General features: G+C 40.1%; 1 protein-coding gene across 1 annotated transcript in view; it reads left to right on the top strand.

Moving 5' to 3' along the window:
• The first annotated feature begins 4,212 nt into the window (after window positions 1–4,212).
• igf1ra (insulin-like growth factor 1a receptor) overlaps window positions 4,213–22,447 on the top strand; it is a 106,185-nt gene continuing 87,950 nt past the window's right edge. The window contains exons 1-2 of the mRNA XM_086027687.1: window positions 4,213–5,162; window positions 20,647–21,213. Of these exons, the coding sequence (XP_085883813.1) occupies window positions 5,063–5,162; window positions 20,647–21,213 (667 nt within the window). The 5' untranslated portion in view covers window positions 4,213–5,062. The remainder of the gene's footprint in view (window positions 5,163–20,646; window positions 21,214–22,447) is intronic.

The raw sequence follows: 22,447 nt of genomic DNA, 5'->3' as shown, positions 1-22,447 counted from the left end.
TAATACAATATATTATATTACAATTATATTATGTTATAGTATAATATTTAATTATAAGATTATAGATAATTACTTTAAGTCTTAAGACACTTAACTGTAAACAACAATTTAAAAAATAGGTGGGTTTAGAAAAGAAACCCGAGGAATGAATTTGTATCCAAGACTTTTACCGCAAATGTACTTCTGGATGCCCCATCGACGTCACATGTAATTCTAACACACAAATCCATCAGTCGTGACCTACTTTTTAACATATTATTATCATTATTGTTATTATTATTATTATTATTATTATTATTATTATTATTATTATTATTATTGACTCCATATGTGACATTTTGCTTGGAGCTCGCACTATGGCATTACAGAGCCCCTGTGCTACTGAAGCTGTGAGAGAGGTCCACTTCATTACAACCAGACTACAGGAAAAATTTACTAAAAATATGTTCGTTCATCCATGATGTATTCTGCTCATATATGCGCTACATGATTTGAGATTCGCAATCAGAATACCAGAAGAGTTGAGGCAACCATTAGTGTATGGAAAGACGTTTGAACATTTTGTTCAATATTGTTGCTATCCAACCCAAGGTTCACATACTCGTACGCTCTTTGTCCTCACTAGTAAGACAATTCAGCACATTATTGCACAATGATACAGTAGAGCGCGACTGTGTGTTACTAGTAATATTTTTTTCCATCTTCTGCCTTCTCCTGCATTACATTCCTGCACACTAGTATAAGGCAACTTTGGCATACTAGTTAATCGAATTCAAATTGCATCACATTTTAGTAGAATGCAATTTTCAAAAAGCAAAAGTTGCAATTTAAAGAGAAAACAAAAACCTCATCTTAGTTTTGGTCGGTAACTTGGTAGGCTTATTTTCTTTTATAATTATGTATATTATACTGTACATAGGATATTTATTTAAATAGTGTCTAGATACATTTAGTGCTTAAGAAGTGCAGTCCAAAAGTTTACATTAGATTGTTTCATGAAACATGAAAAGTTCAAGAGATAAAGCCACAGATTTGTTTGCATTATTGTTGTAAACCGATTTATGATTTACTAACTTATGTTTACACTTCACTTGTTTGTTAGTATTTTGTGAAGGTGTCATAGTGAATGCTTAAAAGATTGCAAGTCCAACTGTTTAGTAAATTAACACCTGTCATTTAAGTACATACCGTACATAAACTGTCTTTCATATGAATTCATGGTTCAAATGCCTTTATTTTAGCGTAAGCCTATAAGCAGGGACAGCTCCAGGATTTTTTATCTCCAGCAGGGGGGCCTAACCGATACATAGACGGATTGGGGGGTTGTGGGGTGCGGTGGGGTGGCCTGCCTATAAGACCAAAACATGTATGCATTATAAATCTGATATTGCTTATTGTAATACAGATTATTATATTGCTTGTGTTTGTTAAAAAAAAAAACTACAAGAGGAGAGGACCTTGAAAAAAATCATCATATCGTCGCTGTCCTGTGAAAAACACTTTTTAAAAATTTTTAAATTTTAAATAATGTTTACGTTAATGCGATGTCTATAACGCAGAAACACCACACACGTAAAAATAAGAAAATTGAATAAAACGGACATAAGTGTTTTTCACAGGACAGCGATGATATATGAAATTGCAATTGCAAAATTTAGATAAAAATAAAAAAATCTATTTTTTCCCTCGTTTATTGCGGTCAATGGGGAACAGAACCTCCCAGCAAAGGTGAAAAACCGTGAAGTAGAGGTTGACTTTTTAATTTTATTATTATTATTCTTTTTAATTGTTATTTTAGGGGGGATTTATGCCTTTATTACGCCGTTGCAAACTCCCCAACATGGTTCCCACCCTTCTAAATACCTGTTACACAACAAATTTAACTTTAAAAATGCAAAATGAAGAATAAATACCAAGTTGCAGGCTGTGAGAGGAATGTGCTCTACAAGCCGGGAAGAGGACTATTACGATGGAACGTTGGCTAAAAATAATAAATGTCAACGTTTTTATTTTCATCCTAGAATTGGTGCATTTTAGCCAAAGGTACAAGCCTGGTGGAGTCATCTTCTTTTTCTCTCTTCCCTCTTCTTTTAAGACCACCAAGAAGAAGCACTGTCGCCGGAAGTAGTCATGACAAATTAACTTTCGCTTTGCTCAATAACATCAACAAGGACCTTTGTATAAAATGCAACGTGGGATTCTAGCTAAGGTAAGATATTTTAAGATAAACTTTAACAAACACTTTAACATTTTATTTGCCGATGTTTCGTCGTACTTGTCGTGCTGTCGGTGGCTGAGCGCATTCTGCTCACAACTTCTGAACACAGCTGTTTATTATCCGCTCATCTGTCTCGACTCTGACTAACTGAACGGCACATTTGAATAACATGAGCTTCCGAACAGAACATTCAAAAGTGCCGTCCGTTTATTCAGAGTGCACCCAAAACAGAGTTGTCATTCCTCCTATCCGCCTATAAGGGACGTCCATTTTGTAGGTGATAAACGACAGACGGGAAATTTAAAAAAATAGTCGGACCAAGCATAGTCGGAAGCCCATTTTTTTCCTCTTATGTAGTCGTCTTCCCCCCCGCGGTGAGGCTTCCATGCCACGATGAGTCTTTCGTTTCAAATATCGCCCAGCGCCCCCAGTGCGTCAGGCATTCCAGATGGAAACAGTTGAAGCACGAGCTGATTGGTATAGAACATACGCTGCCTTTGGAACGTGGAAACTAATAAGAAGGGAGTGCGCTTTGCCTCTGCGAAACACACCGACTCACACAGTAGTGCGCGGGTGCCAGAGTAAATTACCGAACGCGACCCTAATGTTCATTTCTTGACTTGTCTGACTTGGAAGAAAAATAGGAAGAAAACTACCAAAATAGCGAGGTAAAACTGTAATACACGAAGTTAACGTCACAAATGAAAATCTGCAATCGAGTGAATCCGCGATATATAAAAAAAACACAAAGTAGAGAGGCATTACTGTATTTTTCAAAATCATTCAGCCCTACATACTAGTAGGACACATACAGTACATGTTACTAGTGAATCAAAACTACTAGGCACACTTTGGTGCTAGTAATATGGTCTAGATTTCACAAAGCAGGTTTAGTGAAAACTCAAGAGTCTGCTGACCTTGAAATGAGGGAAACTCTGACTCTTTCGTTTAAAAAAGTGAGGTAACTCAAACCAGCGAAAGAGGGGTAGTCATCTAGCCAGTTTCAGAGAGAGAGGTAACTTAACCTCTCGGTTGCAGTTACCGCAGCAACAGACTCTCTGAACCTAGCCTGGTCGGGACCAGGTTTAACTCAATGAACCTTGAGTTTCTTTCTGTCTCTGCCTAATTCTTTCAGAGCCACGCACTCCATATCATTTCCTCATTCATTCCGTTCGCAGGTGTTATGGTCTGTGTTTTGAGTTTTGTTTTTGAGTTTAGGTGAGTTTGCCTTCCTCCCGTCTGTCATCAAACAAAAACGGAGTCATTTTATGAGAAGTCCATTAGGCATAGCACCCATATGAGATTAAGCCGAGGTCATTATATTTCAAGAGCTGTTAAGTGCGCTTCTCCCCGCGAGATTGCATCTAAATGAAATAAGCCTCCGCTTCTCCCACGCCCCTCCCTCGTTGCCATGGTGACTCGGCGAATCAGGGCTCCATTCATGCTGTCTTTTCATAGTTGTGGTGCACGCGCTTAACTCCAGGTGAAGATACTGTGAGTTGAGGAAATGGATTCAAATCAGATGTTCTGGAACCGGAAACTCAGAGTTTCCTATCTCAGTGTAGGTCAACTCGGACTACAGGATTAGACTAGAGTTTGTTGAACCTGCTTTGTGGAACGGACTCCTGGTCTAGAACGATACTGCTGCGACAAATGCCTACCATTTCGGCCCTGCAGTGTATCTAGTGCAGCACAACAGTTCAATAGGAGCTAATTGTGTACTACTAGGTCCAAAACATCACTAATATTATTATTACTAACACACAGTCATTCTGCTGGTGCGACCTAGTTGTTCAACTCGTGCCTCTAATTGTCTAACTAGTGAGGACAAAAAAGTGCACGAGTACATAGTCCTCAAGATGAATATCGAATAAATGTCCATCCCAAACGTCTCGGCTATTGGAATCCATCCCTGCTGGGAGCGAAATCCACTACGCTTTTTCCACCCGGCCACCTTACTCGGAGCACTATGCGTGTGTGCGCGAATGTGTGGGTGTGTGTGTGTGTGTGTGTGAGAGAGAGAGAAGCCGACTCTTGTTTACAGCAGAGATTCCACAGAAGACCCACTAACACACACGAGCACTCTCATCGTGGGATTTTAGCAGCTGCAACGTGGACTTGTTTTCACCCCTGTTGAGACGACGAAAGAAGAAGAAAAAGACGTTGGTAGTGGAAGAAGACGCGTGCGTAACCACGCGTTCAGCCCCACTCTTCTGTTGCGTGGCACGTTTTCCTCGAGCCCACCCTTAAACCTTCACTGGCACGACCACGACGGGCACCAAACACCGGTGCTGCTCGCTTGGCTTCCCGGCGCCAAGACATCCACCAGGCGGTCTTTTCATTCATTTTTTTTAACCCCCAGTGTAACCACAGACGCCACTTCTCACTCTTCTTCTTTTAAATTTTGTTTTATTTAATTTATTTTTTTGGTCTTTTTGCTCCACGCTAACGAGAGGTTTTAACGCCTGCTGATGATGAGGATGGTGACGATGAGGGTCGAATTTAAGTGCTGATATATTGTGGATAGAACCCAATTCTGAGGCCTTGTTGTTGTTGTTATTGGAAGAAGACATGGAGACTGAAGACGGGGACTACCATCATCGTGTTGCTGCTCTCATAGCAGTCAGTGCACTTTGGAGGAAATAATACAACGTGCATTAAAAATATATATATATATGTACAATTTTTATTTTTAAACATTTATTTCTAATTAAAATCCCAGTGGACGAGGAGCCAACCCAGCCATTTGGACTACAATTGGCCCACCATCGTTCTGGAGCTTCCCCTTGGATTTTTCTTTTTTTTTTAATTGTGATTTTTTTTTTTTTTAATGAAATAAGGAACATGAAAGCTGACAAACTACTGATGGCCAACAGCACTGTGTTGTTTTGGGCTGTGTTGACGACCCTTTCCACCATATGCATAAGGACTTCATATGGCGAGAGTAAGTGTCTCCCCCACCTGTATTTTTCCTTTTATTATAATGTCCTTTAAAATGTAAAACCCGTGAGTAAACAGAAGATATTAAGAAAACAAGTAAAAGCGAACATCTTCAACGTATAATGCCGTAAATATAAACATATAGCCTACATTAAACGGTGCTATTATTATTATTATTTATATGGTAAACGTGACATTAAATGGAGTATTGGCTGGCCATGTGGTGCGTTCACATCCTTGCGTAGTCGTGGCAAAATTGTGCATCACTGTGCGCAAGGTCGCCAGCGTTTCACTATAACAGCGTGTTTCTGTTATCATTATGATGACGATTTTTATGTTTGTTATTTTTTTAAATAGTGACGACAATAGGACACGCGTTACATTGCCCTTGCTCAGAGAAGCTAGGGATGACTCTGCAGCATGGATCTGAAGGTTACTACCCGGGCCATGTGGCCATTTTGCTGCGTTCATTGACACACATCTGCCCTCCTCTTAGTCACTCAGAATCATCCTATCGTCAACACAAGATCAATTTTTATGTAAAAAAAAAATGGGCATTCCTATCTCCAAATTGGCCCTGCTCCGAAGTGCCTCATTTTCTTGTTTCTTCTTTTTCTGAGTGAAAAATCAGAATCCATTCGAATAACTTACCTAGATTTCTGTTGTTTTTTGTTTTTTAACTTATAGCCAAAGAATGATTAGGGAAAATAACACGAAAATGACACATTACCCCGTCACTGTTACCTTCACTGTACTCCGCAGTTTCCATGTTGCTGCATAAGGCCCTCTGTCTTGAAATTTATAGACCACTGCTTGGTAGCTCGTGTGTCGAGCAAATTTGTCATTGTAAAAGAAATAACTACAAATGACAATGGTGTTGTACGTACAGTATGCCATTATATGCCCTGTGATTGGCTGTCGACCAGTCCACGATGCAGTCTGCCTTTGACTTTGATGGCAGTGTTATACTCCACAGTCTCCACTTTGATGTAACGCTCTTCAGTCACCTTATGCAGGAGACCCTCATTCTCCGCTGTTGGTGTTGTATGTGCCCTGTGATTGGCTGACAAGTAGTCCACACACAGTGTAGTCTGCCTTTTGTTTTCATGGAAGTATTACACTCCAAAGTCTCCACTTTGCTGCAGCGTCCCTCAGACTCTGCTTGACTCAAATTGGTCTCCATAACTCTATGGTGGTAAAGACAGCAGGCCGTAATGCCCTCCTTGATCTTCTCCACATTTGCTGTTTATTTGTGTGTTGTTGTTCCGCGTGATGGAATCAATGCTGTGTGTGTGTCCCCCCCATTTTTCTATACAGTCCAAGCAACCTCTCAGAGAACTTGACACTCCCTGGTGTATGTTATCAGTACATGAGTGTTCTTAGACTGGTGTTTAGTAGTAGCTCAGTTGTTCTTCTGTTATGTTTTGGTCCATGAATAATAGTATATACAATATTTACTTGCCAACAGGGGTGAAATGCTGCATTTTCTTTATTTTGTTTTCCCACTCTGTGCACATTCTAGTTAAATTGAATTAATCACCCTTTGAACTCCAACCGCAATCAGCTTTCCTCGCTGTAGCATCCAAGAATCCGGCAAAAGGAAGCCTGTGACCTGGGAGAACAGACAAGACCTTGGAAATAGAGCATGTAAAAATAACCACGGGTTAAAACAGATGTGTTTCTGTTGATTGTAAGAGGAGTGTGTGTGTGTTTGTGTGAGCATGTGAAGCCTTTAATTGGCTTCTGCTGTTCACACTACTACTTTTAGCCATTATTAAATCGATGACCCCCCATGTTTCACCAAATGCATCATGGGGTCATTGGAGCACAGGCGTTCTATTGTCGGGTTTCGTGAAGCGATCCAGTGTTCCAAGCTCAATTATTAGGAAAAAAGTGATACGTCGCTCCGGAAAAGATAGAATGATTGTTTAAATAATCACAAGGTGATTAGCATGTTGCTAAGCACTCCTGTTCGCCTTACTGAGGGCCCCGATATCAGTGATTTGTCTTGTGTCATGTGAAGAGGTCAAATGGGCTGGTTTAATGTATTCATATGAAGAGATGGGAAAAGTACTGACATGACTGACATTCTGTACTTGAGTAAAAGTACAATCATTTGTATACAAAATTACCTTGGTAAAAGTATAGATTCTAAAACGTACTCAAGTAAAAGTTAAAAAGTACAGGCTCTGAAATGTATTTTGTGAGTAAAAGTATAAAGTCTTTTTAACTCCTCTTGTCATATAATTTGAAGGCTATTACATTTGAAAGGTTGCCACTTAACACACCCTTTAAATTGACTGGATTGTTTTAAACTGTAATGTGATGTGATGCAGGTAGACCCACTCTGGAAGTCAGGTTTTTATGAACGAACTGCTTTTCATTCAAACAGTATAAAACTAACGTCATTAACCAGGGCCAAGCTAACGAAAGGGTAATAATTTAGCTTTACCTCCATATGTTTTCTCAGATTGGACGGGGAATTCTTGTAGGTGGCAAGCTGACTAGGTTTACACAGGACACAATGATTCGGTAAGAATCATTGTTTGAGTTGACAAATGCGAACATTATTTTGCAGGTAAGGCCATGGGTGGGCATCAGCCAGCTACTGACTCGCTGGCGCTGGCTCGTTCTGAGTTGAGCCCATATTGTTGACAGTTTCAACGTCGACACACTTCACGTCGCTGATCATTTTACTTCTTCTCACCTTCCTATTCAATTATCTTCTGTAGTGGGTAGCATAGAATCATCTCGGGTGATGTCATAGCTTCAGGTAGAGCTAGGAGCTGAGATTTCCAGGACTGGGTGTCACCCTTCATATGATTGGTGGAGCATCGAACATTGGTCTAATTTATTTTTTAATCGTCACGCATCAATGTAAAACAAAAGTAACGACCCTGTTTTGAAAATGTATATGAGTATGTATATATATGAGTAAATGTATATTAGTAAAAAGTACAGATACTGGTATTAAAATGTAAAGGATAAAAGTAAAAAGGATTCAAAAAATACATACAATTACAAAGTACTGGAATAATACTCAAGTACAATTATGAAGTATTTGTACTTTGTTACTTCCCATCTGTGTCCATATGCCAGTAAACTGTTAAACTATCAATGTCCAGTCTATACACAGGTGCATATCAGTAAGTGATAATCAGTCATTGACTCAATTGAGTGAAATATTTCATGATTTCTTTTCTAATATGTTTGTTGATTATTGCTAACAGCGAACAAAAACCCCAAATTCACATTCTCAGGAAATGAGATTACTACAGAAAAAAACTATCAAAATGATTTTTAAATTAGGTAGGAATTGTCCTTCTGAAACCAATGTATCTGTAAAAATATGAGTTTCATTTTATTTTCAAGTTTCAGTGTTTTTCAAGATTTAGTGTTCACCCACCCATTGTGATTCACTATTTACTAATTAACAGTTATAGATTTTTTTTCACATTCACCTTCTTGCTGTTCTTCTTGCTGTTCTTTTACTCAGGCCAAAGCCCTGTCAACTATAAACATAATTTTTGGCCCCATCTTGGTGTTGAGAAGCGCTTCATTTAGTCAGGCCAGCTTTGTTTAATAGTTTGTTTAATAGATAGTCTGCTGGTTTTTTTTTTTTTTTTTTTGTATTCTTGCACGCGAATCAGCGGGATTTGAAAGGTGCACCGTTCAGCTGTAGGCATTTCTTATTTTGCGACACGACAGTCAATAGGTTGTGGTGTCCACTGTTCACGTGATCCTTGAATGTAACGACATGATGGCCATTTTTTCCGTCTGTTCACCATTCAGAGGTAATATTCTATATATAATTGGTTATTTGTACCAGTTATCCAACAACAAAATATCTTTGAAGGAAGGTAGCGAAGCTGTTCAAGTGTAAAAATAATTAATTTAAAAATAATGCGGCACTTGAGTTGCTCAGTTTTTATTGTCCATGTAACCGTACCATTATGTAACAACAGACTAGACCACAACATTCAACAATCTCCTATCTTTATTTATTCGTAGCACAGTGCAAGAAGGTTTGATTTAAAACATATATCATGTTTAACTGGTTTTGTACAAGTTACATTTTTGGATCACATGTCCCACTCCTGGACCATGTTTTCTAAGAACCACAATGTTAGCGTCTCCGATTCCATCTGATGTGTTCAATACTGCATGTTTTTTTTGTAGTTTACCGTCTTATTATTCCAAAGTGTGAAACAAGCAAATGAGGCTTGTGTGTGTTTGTGTGTTTGTGTGTCTGTGTGCGTGCATGCGTATGTGAGTGGGCTCGTCGGTTGACGCCAAACGCTGTCCTCCTGGGCTGTCAGCTGAGCTTTTCAATGCTTAACTAAACACTTGATTTCAAGTGGAGCATCCTCCTCACTCTGGTTCGGTGCGTTCTTGCTGCCGCATGCGTTTATGGCCTGCGGCGTATTGTGCAGGATGACTGGAAGCTCCTTCTCGTTGTGTCACTTGAAAGCCGAGCTGTTGTCCAAGATGAGAAACTGAGAAATTTGGATCGAAAATGTTTGGAAAGGGATACTGGATGTCTGGCATGTAAATTAATGAAAGGAGGCAAATTATGTATACCACAAGAATCGAGAATTATAGTACACGTTACATGCTAGCTTTCTAGCCATGCCGAAATTAGCCTTTTTTGATTGGGCAGTCCTGTCTCAGAGTTTAACGAAACAATTTCAAACTAAAGTTTAGATTAGTTTTAGTTTGTATTTATCTGACTTTTCGTTTTTCAAGTTCACTTAGTTTTAAAGGGAACTCAAGTCAAAAATCTTTGCAGTATGTTCTATGTCCAAACACAGTACTCTGATTAATGTTGCGTTTGTGGAATAAGAATTAAGCAGAGTGATCCACCCGTTTTCATCCATCTCAAGGTGCTGACATTTTAGCCAGCTCTGCCCCTAATGCAAATCAGTCAGGCATCTCATCATTTGCAGCATTGAGTTAAAAAAAATAATATAACACATGCAGTTGTTTACAGAACATACAATTATTCACATTTGGGAGAATGTCTTTATTATGAATGATATGGTAGCAGACTGATTGTTTGTATTCAGGTATTGTGCAGACTTTTTTTGATGACAGTTTTGCACAGAATTCTGTTCATTTATATTGCACTTACGTGTCAGGTAGTTCTTACTGCGGAGGAGGGTGCAGATGCATTTCACAGCTTGGTGGTAGGAGCTGCTTTTGAGCCTTCTGGTTCTAGACTTTGGTGTCGTTGGGTATTTCCCGGAAGACGGGGAGAGGAAAGTGAGTGTCTGGAGTGGGAGGGGTCCTTAATCATCCCACTGACTTTCCGCAGAAGTCTGCAAGTGGAGGCGTTTCTGAGGGCTTGTGGTGAACATCCAGTCATCCACTCTGCTGCTTCCAGCATCTGCTACAGGTTCCTCCTGTCCTGTCTCAGGGTACAGCTGCTGAACCAGCAACTCGTGCAATAGGTCAGGAAGATCTCCATGGTGGATTTGTAGAAGTTTATCGACTTGTGTTGGAGGAGCTGGGCTGGGCGTACTTCCCTGAGGAAGTACAGTCTCTGGCTTGCTTTCCTCACCAATTAAGAGATGTTGGTGGTTGGTAATAACATGGGCCAGGTGAGGTCTCCTGAGATGTGGACTCCTAGGAACTTGAAGCTTTCCGCCTTCTCCACCTCAATTCCATCGTGATAGATGGTGGTGTGATCACTCAGTGCTGTAGGATTTCCTGTAGTCCACGACCATCTCCTTCGTCTTTGCTGTATTCAGGTCCATCGACCGGGCCTCCTCCTTGAAGGTTAAAGAGGAAGTCCACCCAAGCATATTTTTTTCAAGAATATGTTCTATGCAAGCCCACTATTTGAAATAAGGTATTCTGGTAAATATTGCGTTTGTGGAATAAAAGTTAATCCACCCATTTTTAGCCATCTCAATTTTTGTTGACTGAAAATGACACCACAACTGCTCAGGGCTCAGGTAATGACCAATCATGGCTGACCTGCTTTCTGAAGCTGAGCTTGGCCCTGAGATGGCTAAAAACTGTTGGATTTTGCTGCTTAACTCATATTCCACAAACGCAATGTTAATCAGAATGCCGTGTTTCAACTAGTGGGCCTACTGGGATTATATTCTTGAAAAAAATATGTTTAGGTTGATTTCTGCTTTAACCCGTCATTGTCCTTGATCAATCCTACAACGGTGTCATCAGAGAATTTGATGAAGATATTGGAGGGTTGGAAGGGAGAGCAGTCATGCATGAAGAGGATATAGAGTAGGGGACTAAGGACACATCCCTGAGGTGTCCCCGTGTTCAGGATGTGAGTTGATGAGGTATTGTTTTACAAAATTTTGCTGGTCTCGCATTCATTATCCCTCAGCAGCCAGGGTACCCGTCCGTCATTCGTCAGTCAATCCGTCAGTCTATCCGTCAGTTAAGTCCGTCAGTTAAGTCCGTCAGTTAGTTCGTCAGAATTCTGTTGGTCCGTCAGTCGGTCCCCCCCAAAAATGTCAGAATGGATGTCTTGCCAGTGACGGACTAGCGGTCCGTTAGTAATGGATGACAATTACACTGACGGATGAAAATCCCCTCCGTCATTCGTCAGTCCGTCTTTTGTAAAAGGTGTCCCGTCATTCGTCAATCGTCAGCAAAACGGGTGTCCGACGGACTGACCGACCAGTCCGTCAGTCTGACGGAATGCCCACCTCTGGTTGTTTCCCATCCTAACATTCCCAGGTCTGTTGCTAACGAAGTCCATTATGTAGCTGCACAGAGAGCTGCCAATGCCCTGGTTGCTGAGCTTTGTAACCATTTTAGGTAGCTAGCTCATTGCTGGAGTAAAGAGTCCAGCCAAGTATCCGTTATAACTGCCACACTGTAATCCATCCGGCGATTGGTAATCCGCAGTCGTAGATCACCCATTTTGTTGCTGAGTGACCAGGAGTTGACTAGAAAGAATTTTGGAATGGGCAGGTATGAAGGGCTGAGCATATAGCCTAGCTTTTAGCCACGCTCGCTTCCCCCCTTTTATTTTTTTTTGTGACGCTGCTGTCTCTGCAACTTCAGTGGGTAATGGTGAAGGAGAGGTCCGCTGCTCTGCGAAACTCTAGCGGAATGTAATCCCAATTGCCATCATAAAATGAATCACTGTTGTGAAGCGAACGCAGTTCATTCTTGCTGTACTGCAAATGTGCCCTGACTGAAACACTCAGGAGAATGAGGGTAAAACACACACACACACACACACACACACACACACAAACACAAACACTTCCAGGTCAATGCGGCAATCTGCGCCGTGGCCTGTGTTTTTGCGTACAGTGGACCCCCGCCCGAGGATATGGAATAGAGAAAATGTGTGTATGATTTATGCCCATTCTTATAAAAAAATGTATCCCCCCCCAAATCATTGAAAAACTGCCAGTAAGCATGTGGCTCCCCCAAGTCACCGTTAAGCACCCCCCAAAAAAAAATCAACAAAAAAAACCCAACAACAATCAGTTGATAGGTGCAGAACCGCAAGTATGTGGGGGTCCACTGTAGTCTGATGGGACCTAGAAAATGGTGCATTTTAACCCAGCCTCGCTACCAGGTCATGGGTCCGCCCCTTATGTTTTATGCGTGTTTTATTATGTTTCTATGCACCACAGTGCTCATTTTCTTCACACACAAAGAACAGATGTTTGTGGGGAGGAACAGATTAATGACAATAATTGATCATTCATTTCAAAAGGGGCAAAAAAGCATTTGATATTCAAATAACTGAATTTGCAAGCTTGGTCACAAAACACCATAAACTTGAATGTCAATGTGCCTGTACTTCCATACTACGAATCCTAGTTATCCAACCGTGGATGAAATACTGATCGAGTATGACGTGGAAATATTTCACATGCGTGCTGGCCTTCCCGACAGATGGAGGGTCTTTTTCATGCCTGGGAGTGTCATGTTACCGTTTTGGGTTGTGGTATGGGCCGTGTGAGCCCTCTACTACTAAACCCCCCATCCTGCCCCTTGCCCCCCCACCCAGTGTTTGAAGTGAGGTCTGCTGAGGGGAAGTGGCCCAACAGACCGACGGTCAGATGACTTCCAGTATGCCGAGGATTAGAGCCAGCTGATGTGGCAGGTGTTAAGGGGTGTTGATGGGACGGGACCGATACCTCGTGACGTTCCCACGACACGTCCAAGTCTTGGCCTCTTCAATTCTGTCATGTTCTAAAAAAGAATCAAATGGTGACGTGGTACATGTGGTAATCCGTGTGAGCAGCTTTTGCACTCTTTTCAAAACACTTCCTGCATTCTTTTGTGCTTTTGTAATGTGCTGACGTCACAGCTAACACTTATTTGGAGGGGGCTGTCAAATTCATTTTCATTGAGTTCTGGTTTCCCTCCGGCACTGACAATTTTGCGCGGAACCCATGACCTTTGTTTCATTGTAACTTAACTTTATTCTTGTAACATTAAGCTTTTACACTCATGTACAACTCTATTTTCGTGATACAGTGGAAACGTGTTTAATAAGAAAAATAGCACTCTATAAGATATTTTGTAAAAACATACAATAATGGCATAATTAAATACAATAAAAAGAATTAAACAGTTTTTGTCACACTTTCTCCTTCAATGCATATTGTGGCTCAGGTTTTTGCACCTTAGCTACTCCAAGACTGACAGATTGTTTGTACTGGAGGCTCAGCTCTGCTCAATTTCTCAGTACAGCAGTAATATTAGTTGTTCGTTGCAGAGAATGAAGAATATATGCCCGTGAGTATTGTTGTAGGTCCTACATGAGTTGCCACACTTTTTGTGTTCATTTGCTTAAAGTGTAACAATGCCTCCACATAGATGCAAAATATTAGCCTGTGTGCCTTTGGAGTATCCTATTGCATGTTTGCATTAAGGTAGCTGATGCTATGTGGTGGTTTTACAAACACAGTGTGTAATTGTCTTTGTTTTATGTTTAATTTGACAGTAGCTTTCAGCTGAGAGTGACAATGAACATCTTGGAGGCTTTTTTTGGATTATTTTTTTTTTAAATAGTTATATCTGCCTAACCTCCAATTGTTGTGAAGTAAGAAGTAAGCCACCAGCAGGTTTTACAGTTTTGATTTCTGAAGTTGGTATTTTTTTTCTCATGATACATTACATTATTTTGTTACATAAAGATTTTATGCTCACAATGCAACATTATTCTCAATTTTTTTCTCTCCATAACATTGCAACTTTTTTCCCCTCTCAAATTGTTTTTGTAACAAGGTAATCTACTCCTCACACAAATACAACTTTTTTTTCCTTGCAATGTTACGACCTCTTTTCCTGTAAGATTATGACTTTCATTGTTCTTACACTATGGTCTTAATGTCGGAAGTTCTTCGTTTTTTCCTGAATATAATTTTTTTTCTAAACTTTTTTCATAATATTCCAAATTTATATTACTTTATACTAATTTATACTAATTCAATTTAAAATACTAATACAACTTTTTATTTCTTGCACTGCTTTCTCATTAGTTTTTTTCTTTAAACATTACGAATGTTTGTGATTTACTTGTCTTTTTTTCTCATAAAACTACAACTTTTTTTTCCTTTACATTTTATTCTACAGGTTTTTGCCTTTTGTTTGTTATTATTCGACCTCCCTCATGTTGTTATCCGTCCTCCCTCTACTGAATGTTTTATTTTGTATGAAATGCATTTTCAATTTTGAAAAAAAAAAATCAAATCGATCAGAAGTCGTTGCTGCAGGCATGCACCTCACATCCTTACCGTTGTGAGAGGCCCGAAAACGAACGGCTGTCCTTGAAATCAACGTAGCGCGAGAGAAGAATGCAGCTCTTAATCTCGCTGCACTTTACAGCTGCATTCCCGGTGAAGGATGCAATTTTGTGTTTTCCCAGAATGCTCTGTGTCAGCGGCATTATGACAAACAGCACAAAAAATATTCGCTCAAAGTTTATATTTGATGCTGGAAACGTCGCCCTCTGTAAGGGATACTAATTTAGTTTAAAAATAGCCCCCCATTTACCCAATTCAAATCAGATTAGCAAGTCATTAAGATTGCTTTTGATTAGCATTAGGGGTTGCAAAAGAGGGTCATGTTTGAGCTTGTGCTGGACACCGGAGTTTGGAGAAGGGGCTGTGGCGGGCATAGGGTCAGCGTTTATCAATCATAAACATGAGCTCCATTACTCCAGCGAGATAGGCCTGTTTGCTCAGTGGTGTGAGGAGCAAACATTGACAGGACACATTCAAGTTCTTCAGTTTATGTCAATGAGTGAGAGCGAGGGATGGTCACTTCATCGAATTTTATCTTATTACATCTTTTCCGTAACTTTATAACTTTTTCTTGTTGTGATATTAGCTGTGTGAAAGGTTGAGGTGGTACAGAGTCACTCTAACCATTCAAGTTAATAAATTATCCATCAATAAGTGATATCCAAAATAGATGTTTTAATAAATGTATGCATAATTTTCACACATGTAGCTCTGGCAATAATTGACACCACTGCAAAATTATCGGTTTCTTTGAGTTTGACATTTATAGGAATATGTTTCAGTAAAATCAACATTGTTGTTTTATTGGAAGAATACTGACAACATAACTCCCAAATTTCACATTCATTGGTCCCTTGAGATACGAGTGAGCCAACTTATGGAATTTTTCTAGATATGAGTCGTGGTTTGGCAGTTTTTTTCTTTGACTTGCAAGCAAACATTTGTGAAGAGCAGCATAAAATAAGGAATTAAATGTTGTTTATTTAAAAAAAAAAAACATAACTTTGCCTTGAAATCCACTAGTTTAATGCTAACACATAATGGGGAATGCTACAGATAGCATCTACGTGATACCGCTTTAAGCAACAGATATTTAAGCACAAAAGAGGCTATGTAATGAAACTAACAGGCTTATTCTTTATCCTCTGTGAAAAATGACTAACATTACTGCAAATTACTGAGCCACTTACGGAAGTTGTGAAACTGTCTGCATGGCTGTATTATACTGCCCCCGGTGGCCAAGACGCGAATACCAGAAGCAGCAGCAATGAATTAACACACAGACCGTTGTCTTCACACTGTATTTAATCATGGTAATACTATGCTTTTTTGAAAGTACAATACTATATTGTGGAGCGCTATTGTTCGTATTAAAAAAACACACTGGTCAAAACACTGTGCTGGGAAAAAAAAACATTTCAAAGCTTGTTGGAATTATAAGGGGGAAAAGCACGAAATTGGTTTTGAATAAAATCAGTTATTTTCTTTTTTTCTATAAGCAAAGGGGAGATTGAGTCGACCTGCGGGCCGGCCATCACAAACGCCTGAAGCTTTAAATTTCGGCCTCCGCCATCCCCGTTTCAAGGAAATGATTGGAATTCCTGGTGGTTAACCTTCCTAATGAGGGTGGGGGCGAGGTAGCGGAAGATTCTTCTTCATCTTCTCCTTTTAGGATTCCATTTCAGCTCAATAGAAAACATACGACAGACAAGTAATATTACCGCTTTTTTTCTAATTAACATGGGGACTTTATTCTCCTAACATTATAACTTTTTGCTTCTCAAGTTTGTTCTTGTTCACTTGTATTTTCTCTCTTGTAACTATGTGAGAAAAAACCTGTCCCATAGGTTACATCAACCAGAACTACTGATTTTGAAGCTCCTGGGCAAAATAGATTCACATGGCAATATCTAGGCTCAAATCTAATTGGACAAAAACCTCACATCCACATACTGGAAGCAGTGCAGCCAAAGAGAATACTGTAGTTTAGTAGTTTATATTGGTCAGTGCTTCTGATACTGTTTCCCCCCAGCAGAGAAAGCCTTACTCGTCCTGACGACCCATCACAATGTTGACTCCCTAGCTCAGTAGTCTCAAAACTATGGCCCGGATACAATTTGCGTCCCGTCATCTATTTTTTAGCGGCCTGCTAAAATCAACATGGACCGCAATGCTATTAAAATTATTTTGTTTTAATAGTGGAGGTGATGGTGGTGGTGGTGGTGGTGGTCAGCGTTAAAAGTGTAGCTGTTGAAAAAGTGGGGGAACGCGAGTAATCGGTACTACAACTACTAATAAACATTTCCAGATATACAAAGACACAAAAAAATTCTACTAAAGCTACAATTGTAACAGAATTGCTCTTCAAAACACTGTTGAGAGCAAAGATAATTCAGAAACAAAAATGGTTTCCTCCACTTTCTGCTTAGTGTCAAGGTGCAATTTTTGAACATACTGTACCATATTAATGGTCACCAAGTATGGTAATCTTACTATGGATTGCTCCTGTTGTGGTTCTGAATGTGGAGATGCGACTCAGCTGTTGCTCAGTGAAGGAGAGGATCTATTCAAGTGGGCTACAGGGGCGTGAGCCACCCAAAAACCTAAGAAAAAAACCCATTTGCCTTATCACATAAAACAAAGCCATGACGTAGCAGTTTTTCCAAAATAACTGCATTATTTAAAAAATATATATAGCTGCTTGCTTGATTGATTTGTTTTACACGTTTAATAAGTTAAAGTAAATTAAATTCAAATCGGCCCTTGCATCTTTCTATTTTTCTGTGGCTGCGGCTTTCGGAGGAAAAACTTTGGACACCCCTGCTCTAGTGTTTCCAGACTGACTCCCTTTCCCCCGATTTTAATAATAATGGCCTCAATCAGGAAGTTGTGTGAGAGAGTTTCTCTTTACATACAAACAAATTAGCTTTTGTTTGTCAGCGGCTCCATCCCCTTCCCCTCCCTTTCTCCCACCCGGAAAACTGTAAAGGAAACAAAAGGAGTGGAGCCTGAGGCCTCAAGTTTGATTGCAGCGAGTAAATCTGACTCTATTTGCTTTGTGTGGTAGTGGTGCCATCACTCTCGAAGCAGTTTATCTGGAAATACAACCTAATTCAGCTCATTCAGGGACATCTGCGTGCGGATAACAGACCTTATGTTTACGTTGACGTTGTGTGTTTTGACTTGATGGCGCGGTGAGGTCCAGTCGCTCTCCTGGGACACACACATACACTCACTGTGACACCGTGCGGCAGTTAATCCTATGTAAGAACATAACAGGTTTAAGTAAGGAGCTCATGCGTCTCCGGTTGTTGAGCACTGACTTTCGACTTGAGGCAAAACAACCTGCGGCTCTAAATGCTTAAATCTTTTGTTCATTGAATCATTTGGGAGTGTTGTTAGTATTGCTTGACTTTCTTTTATTTTTGTTAAGCTGATGTCATGTTTTTCTTTGAGCTTTAAGAATCTAAATGTTGGTAGACTGTACACATGTTTTATTACATTGTTATTTAACACAAAATGCAAATAATAATAGGACTGTATATATTTTATATATTTTTGAAGCATTTTTTAACAGTACAGTAAATCCTTCTCCATCATGGGTTCCAGGTTTGTGGTCCTGTTATTTTGCAAATATTATTTTTTTCGGTTAATAACGCTACTTTGGTGTAACGCTTGTTTATATTGGGTGTAATTCCACTGTCAACTACTAGATGGCGGCACACTTATTTAGTTTGAGGTGGTGTCAATTTCAAAGAATAGTATTTTCAGCAGAATGTCATCCGATGTAATCCTGCATTTTATGCCGACAAGAAGTGATAATGTATCATAATGTACATCTTAAGGCAGGATTCCTGATTGATATTGTGAGATGATGATAAGTTTGTTACTAGTTTGGAAAACGGGATTTGTTTATTGTAAACATACAGTGGAATCGGTCCACTGTTGTAGTGTTTTTACAATACAGTATTTTTGCATTATCCATTGCTCTTGCTCTCTCTCAAATATGCGTATTTTAATGCGTTTGTATTATTATAAAACAGTTTTTAAAGACCTTGAAAAAATTAACTGCAGTAAATGCTATAAAAACATGCAGGATGAGTATTTAAATCGTGTACTTCGATATCGCGGATTTTAGTTATTGCGCCGGTAGTCTGGAATTCCCACGATGGCGGGGGGATTACCGTACTCTAATATTTACTGTAATGCCCTCACATATGGGAAAGGAGAGCCATAGTTGCTGATGCTTGCCATTTCTACTTCTCCCTCACTAAAACCTCCATTAAAAGCCAATTACGTTATGAGAAAACGGTCCAGCGTTAATTCCCCTGTTGTAATCGATAGGGCCAATGAAAAGGAGAGTCACTTGACATCCATAATGAATGGCGTCTTTATTGTTAAGATCTTTGCGTGCGCTAGTGTTTGTGGGACGCCTCCAGGCACGGCGGTGTCAAGTGACGATGAGCGACTCGGTCTACTTGACGTCCAAAATGATCAACAACATGATGCTGAGACTGCTTCCACATGTTATGTTTCACATGTTGAAAACATCAATAATAACTTCACTTTATCACTCTGACGACTAGCTTCATGAATACAGAGGACCAGAAACTTAATTTGACCCTGAAGATCTTCCATTTGTCAGAATTTTATATTACTTTTTCTTGGAGGAAGTCACATTGAATTCGGATTAGGGATGTCACAATATCCAAATGTCACGATACGTAAATATCACAATATGAACCTCACGATATGATAATTATCACGATATTGTCGAAAAGCTCACGCAAGCTCACGATATTGTTGAAAAGCTTTGGAAAAAAAAGGGATCATATTAACAGACAACATCATAATATTCTGTTTTTGTATATAACAGCATTTACAAAGAAATAGGCTTGGCCAATCATGCATCAAATTAAGAGAGCTGGTCATATTACTAAAAAATTCTGGTATTCGTCATCCGTCTGCAGCGTGGGTACCTTTCCATCGTCCGTCATTCGCCTTTTTTTCTGGGGGGAAAAAATAGTATCTGTCTATAGGCCGATCCGCCTCTAATCTTAAACGGCCGTCTTTTGGCGAGTCCGACTAAACTTTGTCTCGCAACACCCCGCCACACTCAAATCTGTCCCCCAAGCAACAGCAACTCACTATTTTCCTCCCCATACTCGCCGTGTCCATCGAAGCCTTGCCGCGAAAAATAGACTAATGACGGACTGCAGACGGATGGCGGACTAAATAAAGCGGCTTTCCGTCTATGCTTACTCCGTCTATTTAAAAAATGTTTCCGTTGCCTTTTTTAATGCATGCAAAGCTTATATGAATACAATTGAGTTCATTTGAAAACACTCAGAAGTAGCTGCTGTAGGCCACAACTCATCTCCCAAATGATCACATGCAGATTAATAGACCAACCCCTCTCCAGCATCGGACATCAGTCTACATCACTACACCCACTAAAGGCGCATATCTAACGCATGCATACCACAATATGTACAGTAATTACACATGATAAAAGTTGTTTTATTTTAATTCTCTTTTATTACAGTCTGTATAGTGCAGTTCTATTTTTCTTAATAAAAAATACATTACTAATGTTTTTGGGGTTGCTGGAACAGATTAATGGCATTTCAATCAATTTGCTATGCTTGCTTAGCTTGGTCTGGGAAAGAATTAGTCATTTCTGCTGACATCTGTCCTTCATCATCCATTGAAGTGCGTTCCTCTATTGTATTGCAGTCTGCGGTCCCAGCATCGACATCCGGAATGACATCAGCGAGTTCAAGCGCCTGGAGAACTGCACGGTGGTGGAAGGCTACCTGCAGATCCTCCTCATCAAGACCAACAACAGCAAGACCAAGAACCAGGAGGTGTTCCGCTCACTCAGCTTCCCCAAACTGACCATCATCACCGACTACCTGCTGCTGTTCCGCGTACCGGGCCTGGACAGCCTGAGCACGCTGTTCCCCAACCTGAGCATCATCCGCGGACGCAACCTCTTCTACAACTACGCGCTGGTTATCTACGAGATGACCAGCCTAAAGGACATCGGTTTATACAACCTGAGGAACGTCACCCGCGGGGCCATCCGGATCGAGAAGAACCCCGAGCTGTGCTACTTGGACTCGGTAGACTGGTCTCTCATCATGGATGCCGAGTTCAACAACATCGTGAGTGGGAATAAGAAGGCCAAGGAGTGCGACAACGTCTGTCCGGGCATCATGGAGGACAACCCGTTGTGTCAACAGACCACCTTCAATAACAAACAGGAGTACAGATGCTGGACTTCCAACAGATGCCAGAAAGGTGAGCGCTATTCCTGGTTTTTGTTCTTACTATCACAGCAAACAGCGACGGGCAAATCCCTCCGAGCCGCCCCGTGTTTTCCCTTCATTTCCGTCCTCACCTAGCTAGTGCAAACATCTGCGCTCTGTTCATTATAGGCATTCCTGGTTCCTTTGGATCCGGCTATTTATGGAGTGCAGCGGTATAGAGCCGCAGGCATTAGAGAGGCCTCCGCTGCTCCGCCAAGAAACCAGCTAGTTTACCTGTCTGGACCATGTCAGTTAAATATTTGCCTTAGGGAAGTTTTTTTTCTTCCTTTTTACCATTTATGAAAGGGGGCATATTGAAGTATCCTGTGGAGGGTCATCCCTGTTTTAACCCTCGTCCATTGGTCGGGTCATGTGTTCAGAACATGGTCATATGACTTGAAGAACTCCCACCAATTCATGGTTTGCGCTTCACAAATTCACCTACTCATTTTTCTTCTGTGGATCTTCTGTCATTTGTTGAAAAACTTACGTATTCACATTTTTTATTGTATTTTTGTGTTCTGATAGTTCAAAACATGATGACAACAAAGCTCTGGCTAATAGAAAAGTAGTAATTGGTGTCAAGGAAGATTGTTCAAGTGAAGAGTTCTTTGTGTATGCCAAGGAGGAGCTAAATTTAGTCTGGGTTGTTAGCAGACACTTTGGAAAGTCTATGCCTCTGCTAAGTTTCTATTAAAAAGCTCGAGCTAAACAATGACAGCAGTCATGTTTTTGCTTGACAATTGCTGTTTACGGTTTGTAAAGGCTAAATGCATGTGTATTTGCTGCATTTTTCCGAAATCATAATCTGTAAGACATTTATTTTTAAAAGGATTTTTTTTAGATGAGTTTGAAACTATATTTAAATACTGTATTTCGGATAGACTACACAGATCTCATGGATGGCTGGATGGGATCGGCAGATATTTAGAATTTATGCAAAATCGAAGATCTATAGTTACGTCATAATTTTCCAATCAATCGATGATGTCATTGATGGGATCATTAAAATAAGATAACCGAAGGCACAATCTTGTTCAGTCCAGGGGTGCTCTGTGCTGCCATCGTTACTAGTCCAAGGTTTGTCATCATACACAGTCAGGTTTTCTTTCGTTTAGTATTTTTAACTAATTGTTGTTTTTTTTTGGGGGGGCGTAGGTTTTCCTGCCCCATTTTCATGTAGTGAATGTGTTGTAGGGAGAATTTTTAGTTTTTTTTTTGTTTTT

The sequence above is a fragment of the Filicampus tigris genome, chromosome 4 (genome assembly GCF_054856515.1).
Source record: "Filicampus tigris isolate MCC_2025a chromosome 4, RoL_Ftig_1.0, whole genome shotgun sequence".
NCBI classification, from domain to species: Eukaryota; Metazoa; Chordata; class Actinopteri; order Syngnathiformes; family Syngnathidae; genus Filicampus; species Filicampus tigris.
This window is presented reverse-complemented; position numbering and strand designations above follow the sequence as displayed.